Source organism: Galleria mellonella, unplaced genomic scaffold (assembly GCF_026898425.1).
Source record: "Galleria mellonella isolate WM207_F2 unplaced genomic scaffold, CSIRO_AGI_GalMel_v1 utg139, whole genome shotgun sequence".
NCBI classification, from domain to species: Eukaryota; Metazoa; Arthropoda; class Insecta; order Lepidoptera; family Pyralidae; genus Galleria; species Galleria mellonella.
This window is the reverse complement of record NW_026441995.1, coordinates 1576421-1590785: the sequence shown is the minus strand read 5'-3', so window position 1 is coordinate 1590785 and position 14365 is coordinate 1576421. Positions and strand designations below refer to the sequence as shown.

Here is a 14365-nt window from a genome sequence, read left to right as displayed (position 1 = left end):
TTTATGAAATATTTAGCACAAAAACAATACCCTTTAAATATCGATCGTCAGTAACTGTGGCTGACTTACCTATATTCTAGCAAGCAGGACTGCCAGATGTGAAGGGGAAATCCCCAATAAATTGTTGCATGTGACTGATGATGTGAGCATGTTCGTTTCATAATAAAAATATTGCCAGGTAACCAAAAAGTCGTATGTTTTTGTGCGAATTACGATCATAATCTTTACGATCGTACATTAAAAAATAGACAAATAATAGTATGAGTACGATTTAAATCGTATATCTGTCAACCCTGCTAGCAAGACAGCGACAAAATCACGTTGCATAACAATGTAGCCCAAGCTTATATCTTATGAAATATACGGAAGAGATATGGACTTAGAAAAAACAGAAATGTTGTTCTTTGTGGAAGTCATTGATGAAATTCTATGTATTTTAGCCCGCAAACTTTCTTCAAACAAAAACAGCGCCATCTAGTATCGAGTTCTGTAATTATCTCTTTGTTTATGGATTTCTCCTGGGCCCTGAAGTAAGACCGCCACGCATGCAATACATTATGACTGGGGATTCCCCTATTCGTCGACGCTGAATATGAGGCGACGACAATCACTGTCAAACGTGTTCACTATTACTCTGACTCTGGTAACGTGACTTCCTGGTAACGTGTTAGGTAGGAAAAGCAGTAAAAAAGTGCATATTAAGGGAGCAGATTTGAAATAATATTTATACTTAACAAGAAATAATTAAAGGTAAGTGGATTTTTGAATGATACAATTATATCATGATCACTTAACAATTTTAACTTAAAATTAGATGTATTATTACAAGCTTTTATTTAGCTTGCGTTATGTAAATAAAAGTATGTAGGTATGTTCGTATGTTGATGCAATTATCCTCAATCCTCAACCGACTGGGATAAAATTTTCCATACACGTTTATTTTGGATGATAGTGCATAGTTAGCTGAGAGTCGTCATTGGATAATAATGGTGGATAGCCTAAGATGTGTACTAGATATTTATTTTTAACATAATATGCGTAAGTACCTAATCGAATTAAAGAAGTTGCTGAGAAAAATACAGAACAATACGATAATAAACTAGCGTCTGCGTTTAATCCTCCGAGGAGATGTAATTTTACAAAGGTTTTTTGTATTTATTTTATTATTTTTTTAATAAATTTATTGTAAATAACAAGAAATAATCATTGTAAAAAAATAGGCACTCTATTGTTGAATTTTCGTCAGACCAACTAATCATCGTTCATTTTTTTAGGTTCAATGGGGAGACCTAAAGATTTACGCATATGGGAGCACTACCGTACTTTACCAAACAAGTCTGTTTCTTGCAAGCTTTGTAATAAGGTCTACAAATTCAGTAATGCTGCCAAAATGCTTCAACATCTTATCACTTGTCCAAAATCTCCAGAAACATTAAAAGACTCTATGAAACTTATAAAAGATAGCTCGTCCAAAACCAAAATGTCTGGACTGTCAGAGATAGAGACAAATGATTCTTTTATAAGCCCCTCGTCGTCTGCTAACACTACAATAAATGCTGAGTTTCAAGACACCGATGATCATATAAAAACAGAATTAGCGAGAGCTATATTTGTAACAGGGACGCCATTATCGATGGTGCAACATCCTTTATGGATACAATTTTTCGAAAAATTGCAACCAAAATTTAAAATACCTTCACGTAAAGCTTTAGCGACAAAATACTTAGATAAAATATATAGAGAAATGCGTTTTGAGTTAAATGAGGAACTAAATGCTTGTAGTTACTTACACCTTCAGTGCGATGGCTGGTCTAATTTAAGAAATGAAGGAATAATAAACTTTCTTATATCAAAATCTCAACCTGCATACGTTAAAAGTTTGAATACAGAAAGTAATCCTCACACTAGTGAATACCTTAGCCAAGAAGTTGAAAAAGTAATGAAAGTGTATGGAGCAAATAAGTTTCTTGTACTTATTGGCGATAACGCTAGAAATATACAAAAGGCATTCGAATTAACAAAACTCAAATATCCACATGTTGTTCCTCTCGGTTGCTGTGCACATATCCTTAACTTGTTGTGCCAAGATATTGTAAAGATACAAGAAGTAACTGTGTTTATTATACAAGCCATAAATATAATAAAAACTGTTAAAAGGAGTCAACGATTAAGTTCCTTGTTGATAAAATCAAGGCAGGGTGAAGATTCTACACAAACACTAAAATTGCCTTGTGCTACAAGATGGGGAAGTCATGTTACTTCGTTAAAAAGTTTGAAAGCAAATAAGATAGCTTTGCAAATATTAACAGTTAGAGAAGATGTGGTAATTTCAAGAGATATTAAAGATTTAATTCTAAGTGATGATTTCTGGACGAAGACAGGGGAATGTATAAGTATTTTGGAACCAGTCACTGAAAGCATATTTTACTTAGAGAGCGACCAGAATCGTTTGCATCGCACATACATTACATTTAGAGATGTACAAGCTAAGATACGTTTTGCATTAAATGAGATTTCGACATTGAGCGAAGAAAGCAAACAGCAGATTCTAACATCAGTATCTTCAAGATGCAATATGGCAATGAGGCCAATACATTTTGCAGCATATATTCTAGACCCCAGGACTCTAGGAGTCGAACTTACTCAAGAGGAAGAACTTAAGGGTATGGAGTTTATCTACAATTTAAGCCAACACTTAAGTTTGTCAAATGTAATGGCAGATTTGGCGTGTTATAAAGCTAAAGAAAACTTTTGGGCCAGAGGATTTGTATGGAGCTCATTAGATAGCATTGAGCCCCTAATATGGTGGAAAGGTATTTGTGGTTCCACTGAGTTAAGCAAAGTAGCGATTCGTATTCTATCAGCTCCCGGTACTTCGGCAGCCACTGAGCGTTCCTTTAGTATCCAAGGCTACATACATAATAACAAAAGAAATCGACTTACACTGAAAGAACTGAAAAAATTTCATTCATTTGTTATAACTGGAATCTTAAACATAAAGCTGAATGCGAGGACATTCAGTTTAATGAAGAAAATACCTTAGAAGCTTTCATTGAGCAAGTAAATGAACATAACAGTTTAGACGAAATAGAGCCTATCGAACCTATACAATTCATCGCTTGTAATAACTCTGAATCTGACAGTGATTGACTGTAGTTTTACATTTTACTTTCATCTCTTTCTTAATAAACTCAAAATCAAATTAAAAGTTTTTTTTTTCTGTAGGCTGCATAATAATATTGTCTATGTCCAGTATAGTGGACGTCTTGCGGCTGAGATGACGATGATGAAGTACAAAATCATAAACACCCAAAAATTTGGGTGTTTATGGGGTTTAAACCCAATAAACCCAAAACACCCGTGTTTTGTGTGTGCCAGACTTGTGTGCCACCCAGTGTGTGATTGCCCATGTGTGCTCTACTCATGTGTGTGTTAGGATCCTTGTGTGTGTGTACTTCATAAAGAAAGAGTGTGTATGGTATAGATATATATTCGATTAAATTTTTTTATGTTTGTTACCTCATAACTCTGTCAGTTGTAACGCTTTATTGGAAATTTCTTTTTTTATGTGAAAGGGTATATTTACACATTAATCCCATAGGATTTTTTTTTAATTCAGTTCAGTATATTAGTTTTTAGATAAAAATAACAAGTTTTGATACAATTAAGTTGGTTCTTTTCATAACACACAATTTGAATATGGTATTTCTATTATGTCAGTAGAACTGTATAATTTTCCCAAAGATAGGTATATGGATAATTTTTTTAATTTTTTTTTAATTTTTATACAACATAGAATGGCAAACAAGCTGACGGCTCACCTGATGGAAAGTGGTAACCGTCGCCTATAGACATGAGCAGTACCATGGACATAACAGAGTATACAGTTTCGCTCATGATACCCCACATGCGTTGCCATTCCTGAGGACTCAGGTGTTATTCCTCTGTACCCAGTAAATTCACGCCATATCCTACCTTTCAAACCGAAACACAGCCATGCAAACACTACTGCTTCACGGTTGAAACACGAATGGGACAGAGGTACCCAAGCAATCGACTTTTGTACAAAGTCTCCCTCTGGTAAAATTAACATTTAACCAAGTATTTAGAACTGAACTACATTATACAATACTTTACATATTAATTCACGCCGTTAAAAAAAGGAATTTTTCTATAGTGAAATAAATTTTATGATATTTACAAGGTAACATCGAGAACCACAAAGAATTTTGATATGTGGGCATAACAGATAAACAAATAAAGAGCATTACCATAGACATAACAGAGTATACTGTTTCGCCCATGATAGGGGGTATCATGGGCGAAACAGTATACTCTGGGTGAAAATGGTATGGTAACCCCGCCTGCGCTAACGGGATACACTGGCGGAGCACCAGTGAAGGGTGATAGATGAAAATGAAAACAGGCCAGTTAGCCCATCATGATGAATTCATCAGGAATTAACCATGATAGTTTCCAGGGGGAACCGCAGGGAGATCGACCTGATTGGGTATATTGCTAGCAATGGGATTTTCAGTCTCCATTACTAACAATCCCTTTCCCCCCGGTGTAATTAGGGTTGCCATCCGTCGGGTTTCCACGGATTTGTCCTAGTATAGAGGGCATCCAAGAAGCGTCCGAGCGAGGCGTAATTTAGGGGCATAATTCTAAATGATTATTAAAACAATTTGCAACAAGCCGTAATTTGATTTTGTTTTGTTACGTACATTTAAAATAATGATAAAAGATGACAAAATTTAATTTAAAGGTCTGAAAATAAATGAAAATGTGTTTTATGACATTATCAACTGTTTTTTATTATACTGAATATATTTGAAAAAAGCATGCATGTAATGCATGTTCGCTCAAGGACTAACTACTCAGTTTAAATGTCAAATTTTATATTAATGGCCGCTGATCTCCGCCATTTTGTAATTGCGCCTGGGAATTCGGACTACATTGGTATTTTTTCTTAGTTTAGTACACTTAGTTGAACTATATGCACCTTTCTCGCTATTTAGGAGGGGGGAAAGGGGATAAAAGAAATGTACGGTGCAGGCAATTGTTTTTTTACAATTATATCTGTAAATTATTTTCTCTCTAACTACATTAGGTTGACTGGAAGAGATCGCTTTTAAAGATCAGCCCACCCTTGCTAACAAGCCTGACCAAGACTAATCGCTGCATCCTTTGTTTAGGTGCAATAAAAATATATATATAATTATTATTCTATTATTACAAATAATAATAAAAAATATTAGTAAGGAGAATATTTTTCTATATTTTCTTGTGATAATAGTTTTATGATATAAATTTCATTTAATGTGAATTTTACATATATATATATATATATATATATATATATATATATATATATATATATATATATATATATATATATATATATATATATATATATATATATATATATATATATATATATATATATATACATATATATACTCTGTGATAATAGTTGGGGGATTTTTCCAGTAGTTGCCACGCTTGGCAGGCGGATAAGCAACCGCAGTCAGGCTCTAGAGATGTTTTAAGAGAGACACTACAGCCCATCCCTCGCTCTGCCTCGTTAAAATATTAATAAATAAATAAGATTAAAAATATAACAATATTCAATATTTTTCACCGCATAATCACATTTTCAATATTTTACATTATTAAGTCATTTCCAGTTTTTTTTTTGTCAATAACACTGAGGTGACTACGAGAGATTGTAAGTGGTTACCGTAGCCTATGAACGTATTAAGATGGCAATACCATTTGCCGACCAGACATTTTTAAGTACCCCATGCTGTACTCTCTTGGGAGAACCTTGGCATGGAGCTCATTTCTTAACCTGAGTGTTCGTGAGAGGAAACATCTAGTCAATAAAGAATGAATAAATATATATAATAAACTTCTAATGCACATTACGTTCATATCGGCAACATGGTACCTACACCATACATGCAAAACCAGTTCTTTAATGATGCACATCCTCAGGCACTGTCTTGTAATATGCAGCCTATCATTACAACTAATTTAGGGTTCCTTACGTAGTAACAAAAACCTTATTGAATTCCCATAACGATATTATCAATGCTATTAATAACGATAATATTATGAAAATGACTGTTTTTTTTTTATTACTTTTCGTCACTATTTACTGCATTTTTTTATACAATTTAGAATGGCAAACCAGCTGACGGCCCACCTGATGAAAAGTGGTAACCGTCGCCTATAGACATGAGCAGTACTGTGGACATAACAGAGTATACTGTTTCGCCCATGATACCCCCCATGTGTTGCCATCCCTGAGAACTCAGGTGTTATATTCTCAGTATTCATGCAAATGTAAAATTATCTCGTACATAATAATTTGAAAAGAGTAACTGTTAAGTCTCTCGTGGGTTCCTCTAAGCGAATTCAAAGCAACTTTATTCAAACAGACTTGTTTACAAACACTTTTATATCGCTATTTTTTTTTTCAAATCTTCTACAGCGTTCGTACAACCGATAACAACATCCCGAACTCAGAAGTGTAGTCATAAAAAATTTACGATTTAAAGGAGCTCGTAAAAGAGTCTGTTCGAATAATAATTATTTCTATTCTATTTGTTCCAATTACCAATTTTATTTCAATCCGTAAGTAAAAGCTAGTATCTGTATATCGTAGTTACAATATCTCTATATTGGTCCAAAAACAATTATATCAGATATCAGACAAAGTAGAATCCGATTAAATTTATTATACATATTCGCCCGGTATTATCGATATTTTCCGTGAACGTCGTAAGAGGCGATTAAGGAAATTTAATAGTCAAAGGATAGGCAGAACCGCATTTTTTTTTAATAGGTGATAATGGAATGGTAACCCCACCCGCGCTATCGGTATACACCGACAGGGCACCAGTGAAGGATGATAGGTAAGGATGAAGCAGGTCAGTAAGCCCATCGTGACGAATTCAACAAGAATTGTTCATGATGGTTTCCAGGGGGAACCACGTGGAGGTCGACCTAATGGGGCATATTGGTAGCAATGGGGCTATCAAATTCTATTGCTAACGATCCCTTTCCCCCCGCAGAACCGCAGTTAGGCTTTGGTGATAATTTAAAAGGGAGGAGCGTCCCTTTAAAACTATCACCAAAGCCTAATTGCGGTTGCCAACCCGCCTGCCAAGCGTGGCAACCACTAAGAAAACCGACTATTAAAATTTTATCATTTAACTTGAAAAATCTTTTAGCAACACACACATGAGTGTTATTTATGCATTTATATTTACAAATTTTGTCATGAACAATGGTATATTTCGATAAATCGAGCGATTTGCAAATTGCTAAACCGTAATACGATGATACTTTCACCAAGGAGAGATATTAAAAGTTTTGTACCTAACTAAATAAGATATCATGTAAAATAATGTAAATGTAAACAAAAAATATTCTAGAAAACAAACATATAAACTTTCTAACGTAATTTTGCTTCCAACCGTTGTCGTTTTTTCTGTTTATTTTATTTATTCATTACGTAACATCTTAAATTCACTTTCGGGAGATCTTATGTCGAATTCTAATTCCGCGTCGAACCAAAAACCGAAAGTACAGACGTATACTAAATTTATTAACATCAGGTAATGTTCATTATCAATTAGTTTCAAAAACAAAAAGGTTCTCAACTCGATTGTATTTTTTTTTTATGTTTGTCACCTCGTAACTCCGTCAGTTGTAAATCGACTTGGATTTCCATAGAAATTTTATCAAAATTGGATTTGTTACAACTGAAATATTATTTTTTATGGGACACAATCATTAATTATTAAGAGAAATATTAATATATTAGCTTGGCTCACCGCCTCCGAAACATAAAGAATTATTTGAAATGATACCTACAGCCACCTTTCATCATTGCACCGCTCGCCAACGACAGGGAACTCATCCTCACGCGCTAGAACCTAAATGGTCACGTACAGTGCTGTTTTAATGAAGTTTTCCCCCGCGAACGCTTAGGCTGTGGAATGAGCTCCATGTCGAGGTTTTTTCTAGAGACTACAGAACGGGGTTCTTCAAAAAGGGTATATTATGGTTTTTTCAGGGTCGGCGATACGCACGTGACCCCCATAGTGGGCAGATGTCCATAGGCTACAATAATCGTTCACCATCAATGAACCTTTGCTCGTTTGGTACCTTTGTAGTATAAAAACAATCCCTCAGCGTGGCCGGGATATACCCTCGTGGGTGGACGTACCTTCAAATGAGTTAAAGCTGAAAATCAGTGTTTTGTTCCTTGAACAATGTTCCACGCTGAGCTTCAACCATTTTGTAGTGCTGCAGATCACACATAATAACACAATTTTATAAATCTTATGTTGTTTTATGTATTATCTATTCTTATGAACATGTTGTGTGTGATTAGTAACAAACAAATAAACGATATATCTATCTATCTATCTATAAATCCACTAACTAGGATAAAAAATGGTTAAGCTGTAAAGGCTTCAAACAGCAAAAAACAAGCTCACTTTCACATTTACAGTATTAAATAAGAATATTAAAAAAGATTCCATACCAATCTAAATATGGTTATTTCGTTGCAGTTTTAAAAGCACTGAAGAGTACCCATTTATTTTTTCAAAAGCTGACGACCTCGATTATGAGAGGAGAGAATGTTGCCCAATTTTCGGATGCTGTTTGAATTCTCAACAAATTAAGATCAAAGGACAAACATAAGTCTATCGGATGTGTTTCAGAGGACCTTGTGAACGCCCTCGCACATTTAAAAAAGCAATAAAAGAGTTCGTGCAATAGATATTGTATGTAAATTCAAATAATTTGACTGCGTTTTAGTCCTTATTATGTCTAGACAGAATATCTTTTAGGAACGCTTCGTTAAAAATGTTTCACTTTTTTTAATCTTGTATTAATGAATTTGTATCATGGACTTACTTATAATACACTGGCTGAATCCCGTGTGTTTTTCTTTTTAATTGATGATAATGTAATGGTAACCCCACCCCGCCCGCGCTATCGGTATACACCGGCGGGGCACCAGTGAGGGATTATAGGTGAGGATGAAAGAGCAGGTCAGTTAGCCCATCGTGATAAATACACCTGGAGTTCACCACAATGGTTTCCAGGGAGGACCACGTGGAGGTCGACTTGACAGGGTATATTACTACCAATGAATCTGGCAGTCTGCATTACTAACACCCCCCCCCTCCCCTGTATCCCGTGAGTTCGCCTGCGTGGTTTAGTATATACCTAAATAGATAGATACTCTTTATTGTTTCCTCCATAAGATTAGAATACTAAACTTATTATAAATACAAAAAATTAGAGGAAAATATTTCACTAAGAAAACAATGGGCGGCCTTATCGCTAAGAGCGATCTCTTTCAGGCAACCTCTGTATATAGTATAAAGTGTATCCTATGTAGTTAAATCCAGGTATAACCTACTCGTGTACCAAATTTCATTCAACTCTATTCAATTTTTTAACCGTGATTGAGTAACAGACCGTAAGCCGTGTGGTCCCAGCATAGAATGGCGACGATGGCCTTTTCTGTCCCGTAGGTGTCGTAAGAGGCGACTAAGGGAACTTAATAATCGATTGATGAGCAGCAGCGTCCCTCTTAAAACACCATCAAAACCTAATTGCGCTTGCCAGTCCGCCTGCCAAGCGTGGCAACTACTGGCAAAACCCTTCAATAGGGAGAAGTCTTTATTTAGCAGTGGAAAGAAAATAGCTGATATAGTATCAATGAAATTTTATCATAGACTTTCTTATAATATATTGGCTGTATTGCGTGGCTTCGCCTGCGTAGATCAGTTTTAAATATATTCTATGTGTTAAATACGGGTGTAAACTATCCGAGTAGGGGAAAGGGATTGTTAGTAATGGAGACTAAAAATTCCATTGCTAGCAATATACCCAACCAGGTCGACCTCCTCGTGGTTCCCTCTGGAAACTATCATGGTTAATTCCTGATGAATTCATCATGATGGGCTAACTGGCCTGTTTTCATACTCATCGATCACCCTTCACTGGTGCTCCGCCAGCGTATCCCATTAATGCAGGTGGGGTTACCATACCATTTTCACTATAAAAAAAAAACCTATCCGAGTACGAAAATTTGTTCCAATTCGTTCAAACGTTTAAATGATGCAGTAACAAACATAAAACCTCAAAGCTTTGTTTACACACTATTACATGTATAATCTATCTATCCTATTTAAGAGCTGCGCTCTTGTCGGTGGAGCTCTTGCCACTCACTACGATTTTCAGCGAATCTCTTCACCTCTTAATACGACACGACACCAACTCCTTCCTTGATCTGCCTGATGTAACTATGCCTCGGTCTCCCTTCCTTCTATCTTACCTTCTATTATAATGTACATAAGTTCGTCGTGTCATATCAAGTGTCCCAACATTTTTCCCCTTCTGTTCTCAATAGTTCTTATAATTTGTCTCTTTTTCTTAACCCTAAGCAGGACCTTCTCATTACCAATTCGATCTCTCCAGCTAATGTTTTCCATCCTTGTCCAGCACCACATTTAGTTACATATTAATTAACATATGTATAATAAGAATAGCAAAATAATATTTTTATTACTAGTAACGATTATGGCGTGAATTTACTGGGTACAGAGGAATAACACCTAAGTCCTCAGGAGTGGCAACACATGGGGGGTATCATGGGCGAAACAGTATACTCTGTTATGTCCATGGTACTGCTCATGTCTATAGGCAACGGTTACCACTTTCCATCAGGTGGGCCGTCAGCTTATTTGTCATTCTAAGTTATATTTAAAAAAAAGATTAAAAATGGCGCGCCAAGCATATTTGCTTTTTTAAAAAATATTTGTCTCGAATATTTGTCTTTTTGGATATTTTGACATATTTTTTTTTAATCATAATGGAAGGCTTATTATAAGGCTTATTTAGCAATACACTATTTAAAATTTTAGCTTTAATTTGACCTATTGTCTAAAAAGAAACACGTATAAACATAAATATAGGGGATTCAAAAACCAATTACAAAATTCAAAAACGAGAGTAGAGAAAAGAAATTGAAAATCTCCAGAATCGGCGTGTATGGATGACACGAGTTAGTAAAGTGGATGAAACAATCATATGCGTACTCATTTCTCTCTGCTTACCTCAAAATACATGTAGCGTGAAGGTAAATAGATTTACCAACATCTTTATATTGATATTCAGATCAGTCAAGCCAGTCGATAGTTGCAAATTACCGTTAGAATAACGTTAGGAAACTCTATTGGGCTGTCGATAGAAACGTTATTATGATTGATGACAAAGCAATAGTCATTGTTCAGTATAACATTGCTACAATCTTTTCAATTACATACATACGTCGCCTCAAATTAATATTTTTTTATGCAATTTAGAATGGCAAACAAGCTGACGGCCCACCTGATGGAAAGTGGTAACCGTCGCCTATAATTAGCTAGCAGTAACATAACACATAACAAAGTATACTGTACCCTGTAAATTCACGCCATATCCTACCCTTCAAACCGAAACAGCCATGCAAACACAGCTGCTTCATGGTTGAAACACGAATAGGACAGAGGTACCCAAACAATCCACTTTTGTACAAAGTCTCCCTCTGGTAGGTATACCATAAATGCCAATTATTTATATATATATATATATATATATATATATATATATATATATATATATATATATATATATATATATATATATATATATATATATATATTATATTTTTGATATATATATATATATATATATATATATATATCAAAAGTCAAAATATAAGAAATATATATATATATTTCTTATATTTTGACTTCAACGATTTATTTTATTTTATATTTCAGTTATTACTGTGCATCTGTTAACACATATAAAACTTCATTCACACATCAATCATCATGAACAAACATAATAATGACGAAACGTGAGCTGAATGACTAATTAGTTTTGCAATAACTCTCTATATTTAATGATTGTAATGTGTACACATCATTGAATATAAAATAAAGAAATATTTTTATTTATTTATTTATTCATTAGTACATATATGTGTACATGGCGTACTTAATGCTAAAAGTATTCTCTCCCAGTCAACCATAGGGAAGTGTCAGTATACTCGAATGTTGTACTAGTAATTGTTGATATACATACATACTAAAATTACATATATAAACGAATAAATATATATAAATAACAAATATACTTACACATATATTAAATATACTATATTATACACGAAATTGAGAATAATATAAAGTACTTACTGCTCGGATAAAGTAAAAAAATGAGCGTGAACGTTTTTATTTGAAAGACTGTTTAGTCGGTAGTCTCTTAATGGTATCAGGAAGCGCGTTCCAGAGTCGTGAAGAATGTAGGAGAAAAGATTTTTTTATACATTAGTTAACATTGTAAAATATATAATCTATCTATTATATATGTTACTGTAAAAGCTCGTACATTATAGTAAAGCTTAAGTTTTACCAGTCATTCTTAGGATTTACCACTGTAAGTTGGTAAAAGTGAGAATTTTATAAAACCAAGATTGACATTGTAATGGACGGTATCTTATTCAAAGACTACTCGTTCCTATAAAAACTTTATAGGACCACAGCAACGTTTATATATGGCAGGCATTTAATATTCATTATGTAATCCCTATATGGGCATGGGGGGTACCATGGGCGAAACAGTATACTCTGTAATGTCCATGGTATTGCTCATGTCTATAGGCGAAGATTACCACTTTCCATCAGGTGGGCCGTCAGTTTGTTTGCCATTATAAGTTGTATAAAAAAAAATTACCAGAGAAAAACTTTGTACAAGTCGTTTGCTTGGGCACCTCTGTCCCATTCATGTTTCTATCGTGAAGCAGTTGTGTTTGTATAGCTGTTTTTCGGTTTGAAGGGATATGGCAGTGAATTTACGGGATACAGAGGAATAACACCTGAGTCCTCAGGAATGGTAAGGCATGGGGGTTATCATGGGCGAACCAGTATACTCTGTTATGTCTGTAATACTGCACATGTCAATAGGCGACGGTTACCACTTTCCATCAGGAGGGCCGTCAGTTTGTTTGCTATTTTAAGTTGCATAACAAAAAAAAAGGAAATTGTAATTCACGTCTCTTTGACTTTCGTTCTTTACAAATAACTGCTATACGGAGTACCCTTTATTTCCAACCGACTTCAAAACAACAATGTTCTCATCTCGATTGTAGTTTTTTATATCTGTTACATCATAACTTCGTCAGTTGTAAACCGATTTAGAAACTTCTTTTTTTAACTGAAAGATTATAGTTATAGATTGATCCTATAAAAATGTTATCAAAATCGGTACAGTAGTTGAGATTCTAGATCAAAAAAACTGGTTTTGTCAGAATTGAAGTTGGTTTTTTTGTGAATCACAATCTTTAATTACTACTAATAAATACTATATGGGCCACCATATATTTCCAAACAACTTCAAAACTAAGTAACTCTCAATTCGGTTGTACTATTTTTTTTAAGTTTGTTAACACATATATCAAAATTGGTTCATAGTGGACACATAAATGCGCACATAAGCACAAAAACTGTACAGATAGAGCTTATAATTCGCTATGGATCACAAAAAAACAAGATGTCTTCGCAAGTCAAAGACAAGAATCAAATTTAAATCGATAAGGGGCATAGGAAATAAGTTCATAAGGCCATAGAGCAATTATGGTATAAATTCTTTGGGAAAATGTCAAACATCTAACCTATTAGGCAATGAAATTTAATTTTATGCAAAGTTGAATATAAATTATATTGAATAAAACGAGAATTCACTTATTTGTAATGAATATTCTACAACTAATCAGAATACATCTTACGTAATAAAGTCATCCTTCCATCTTCTTTTCATTTAAGAGTTTCCTCTTGTCGGTGCAACTAATTCATGCATTTCCTCCAGCCAGCTCTATCCCAGGCCATATCCTTGACCTCCCTATACGACATGACACCTAGTGTTTCTTTTATCTGTCCCATGTAGTTATTCCTCGGTCTTCCTCTTTCCATCCTTCCATAGTGATGATTAATTTATTTATTTATTTATTTCATCGACTGGGTGATCTTTACAGTCTCCCAATCATCCCAACCATCAGTATAATAACACATACTTTACAATTAAATGGAATAATATTAATATGTTTTTACAATAGAAATAACATTAGATCTTTAATCTCTGAACACAAATACTCTGTGGTCATCCGACAAAACTCCAGCAAGTTGGAGAATTGATGAAGAACTGATATATCAATCACTGTTTTTTAATGATTGTAAACCCTTTTAGCTGTAAATTCTTGAACATTGTCATTTATTTAAATAAA

At 34.3% G+C, this 14365-nt stretch overlaps 1 protein-coding gene across 1 annotated transcript; it reads left to right on the top strand.

Moving 5' to 3' along the window:
• The first annotated feature begins 551 nt into the window (after positions 1–551).
• LOC128202568 (uncharacterized) lies at positions 552–3233 on the top strand. Its single transcript, XM_052903320.1, has 2 exons — positions 552–750; positions 1275–3233. The coding sequence occupies exon 2, from the start codon at positions 1280–1282 to the stop codon at positions 3041–3043; it is 1764 nt and encodes a 587-aa protein (XP_052759280.1). The 5' UTR covers positions 552–750; positions 1275–1279; the 3' UTR covers positions 3044–3233.
• The last annotated feature ends 11132 nt before the right edge of the window (positions 3234–14365 follow it).

Coding starts and splice junctions, on each gene's coding strand:
- LOC128202568 (XM_052903320.1), top strand. CDS start 1,280: ATGGGGAGACCTAAAGATTTACGCATATGGGAGCACTACCGTACTTTA.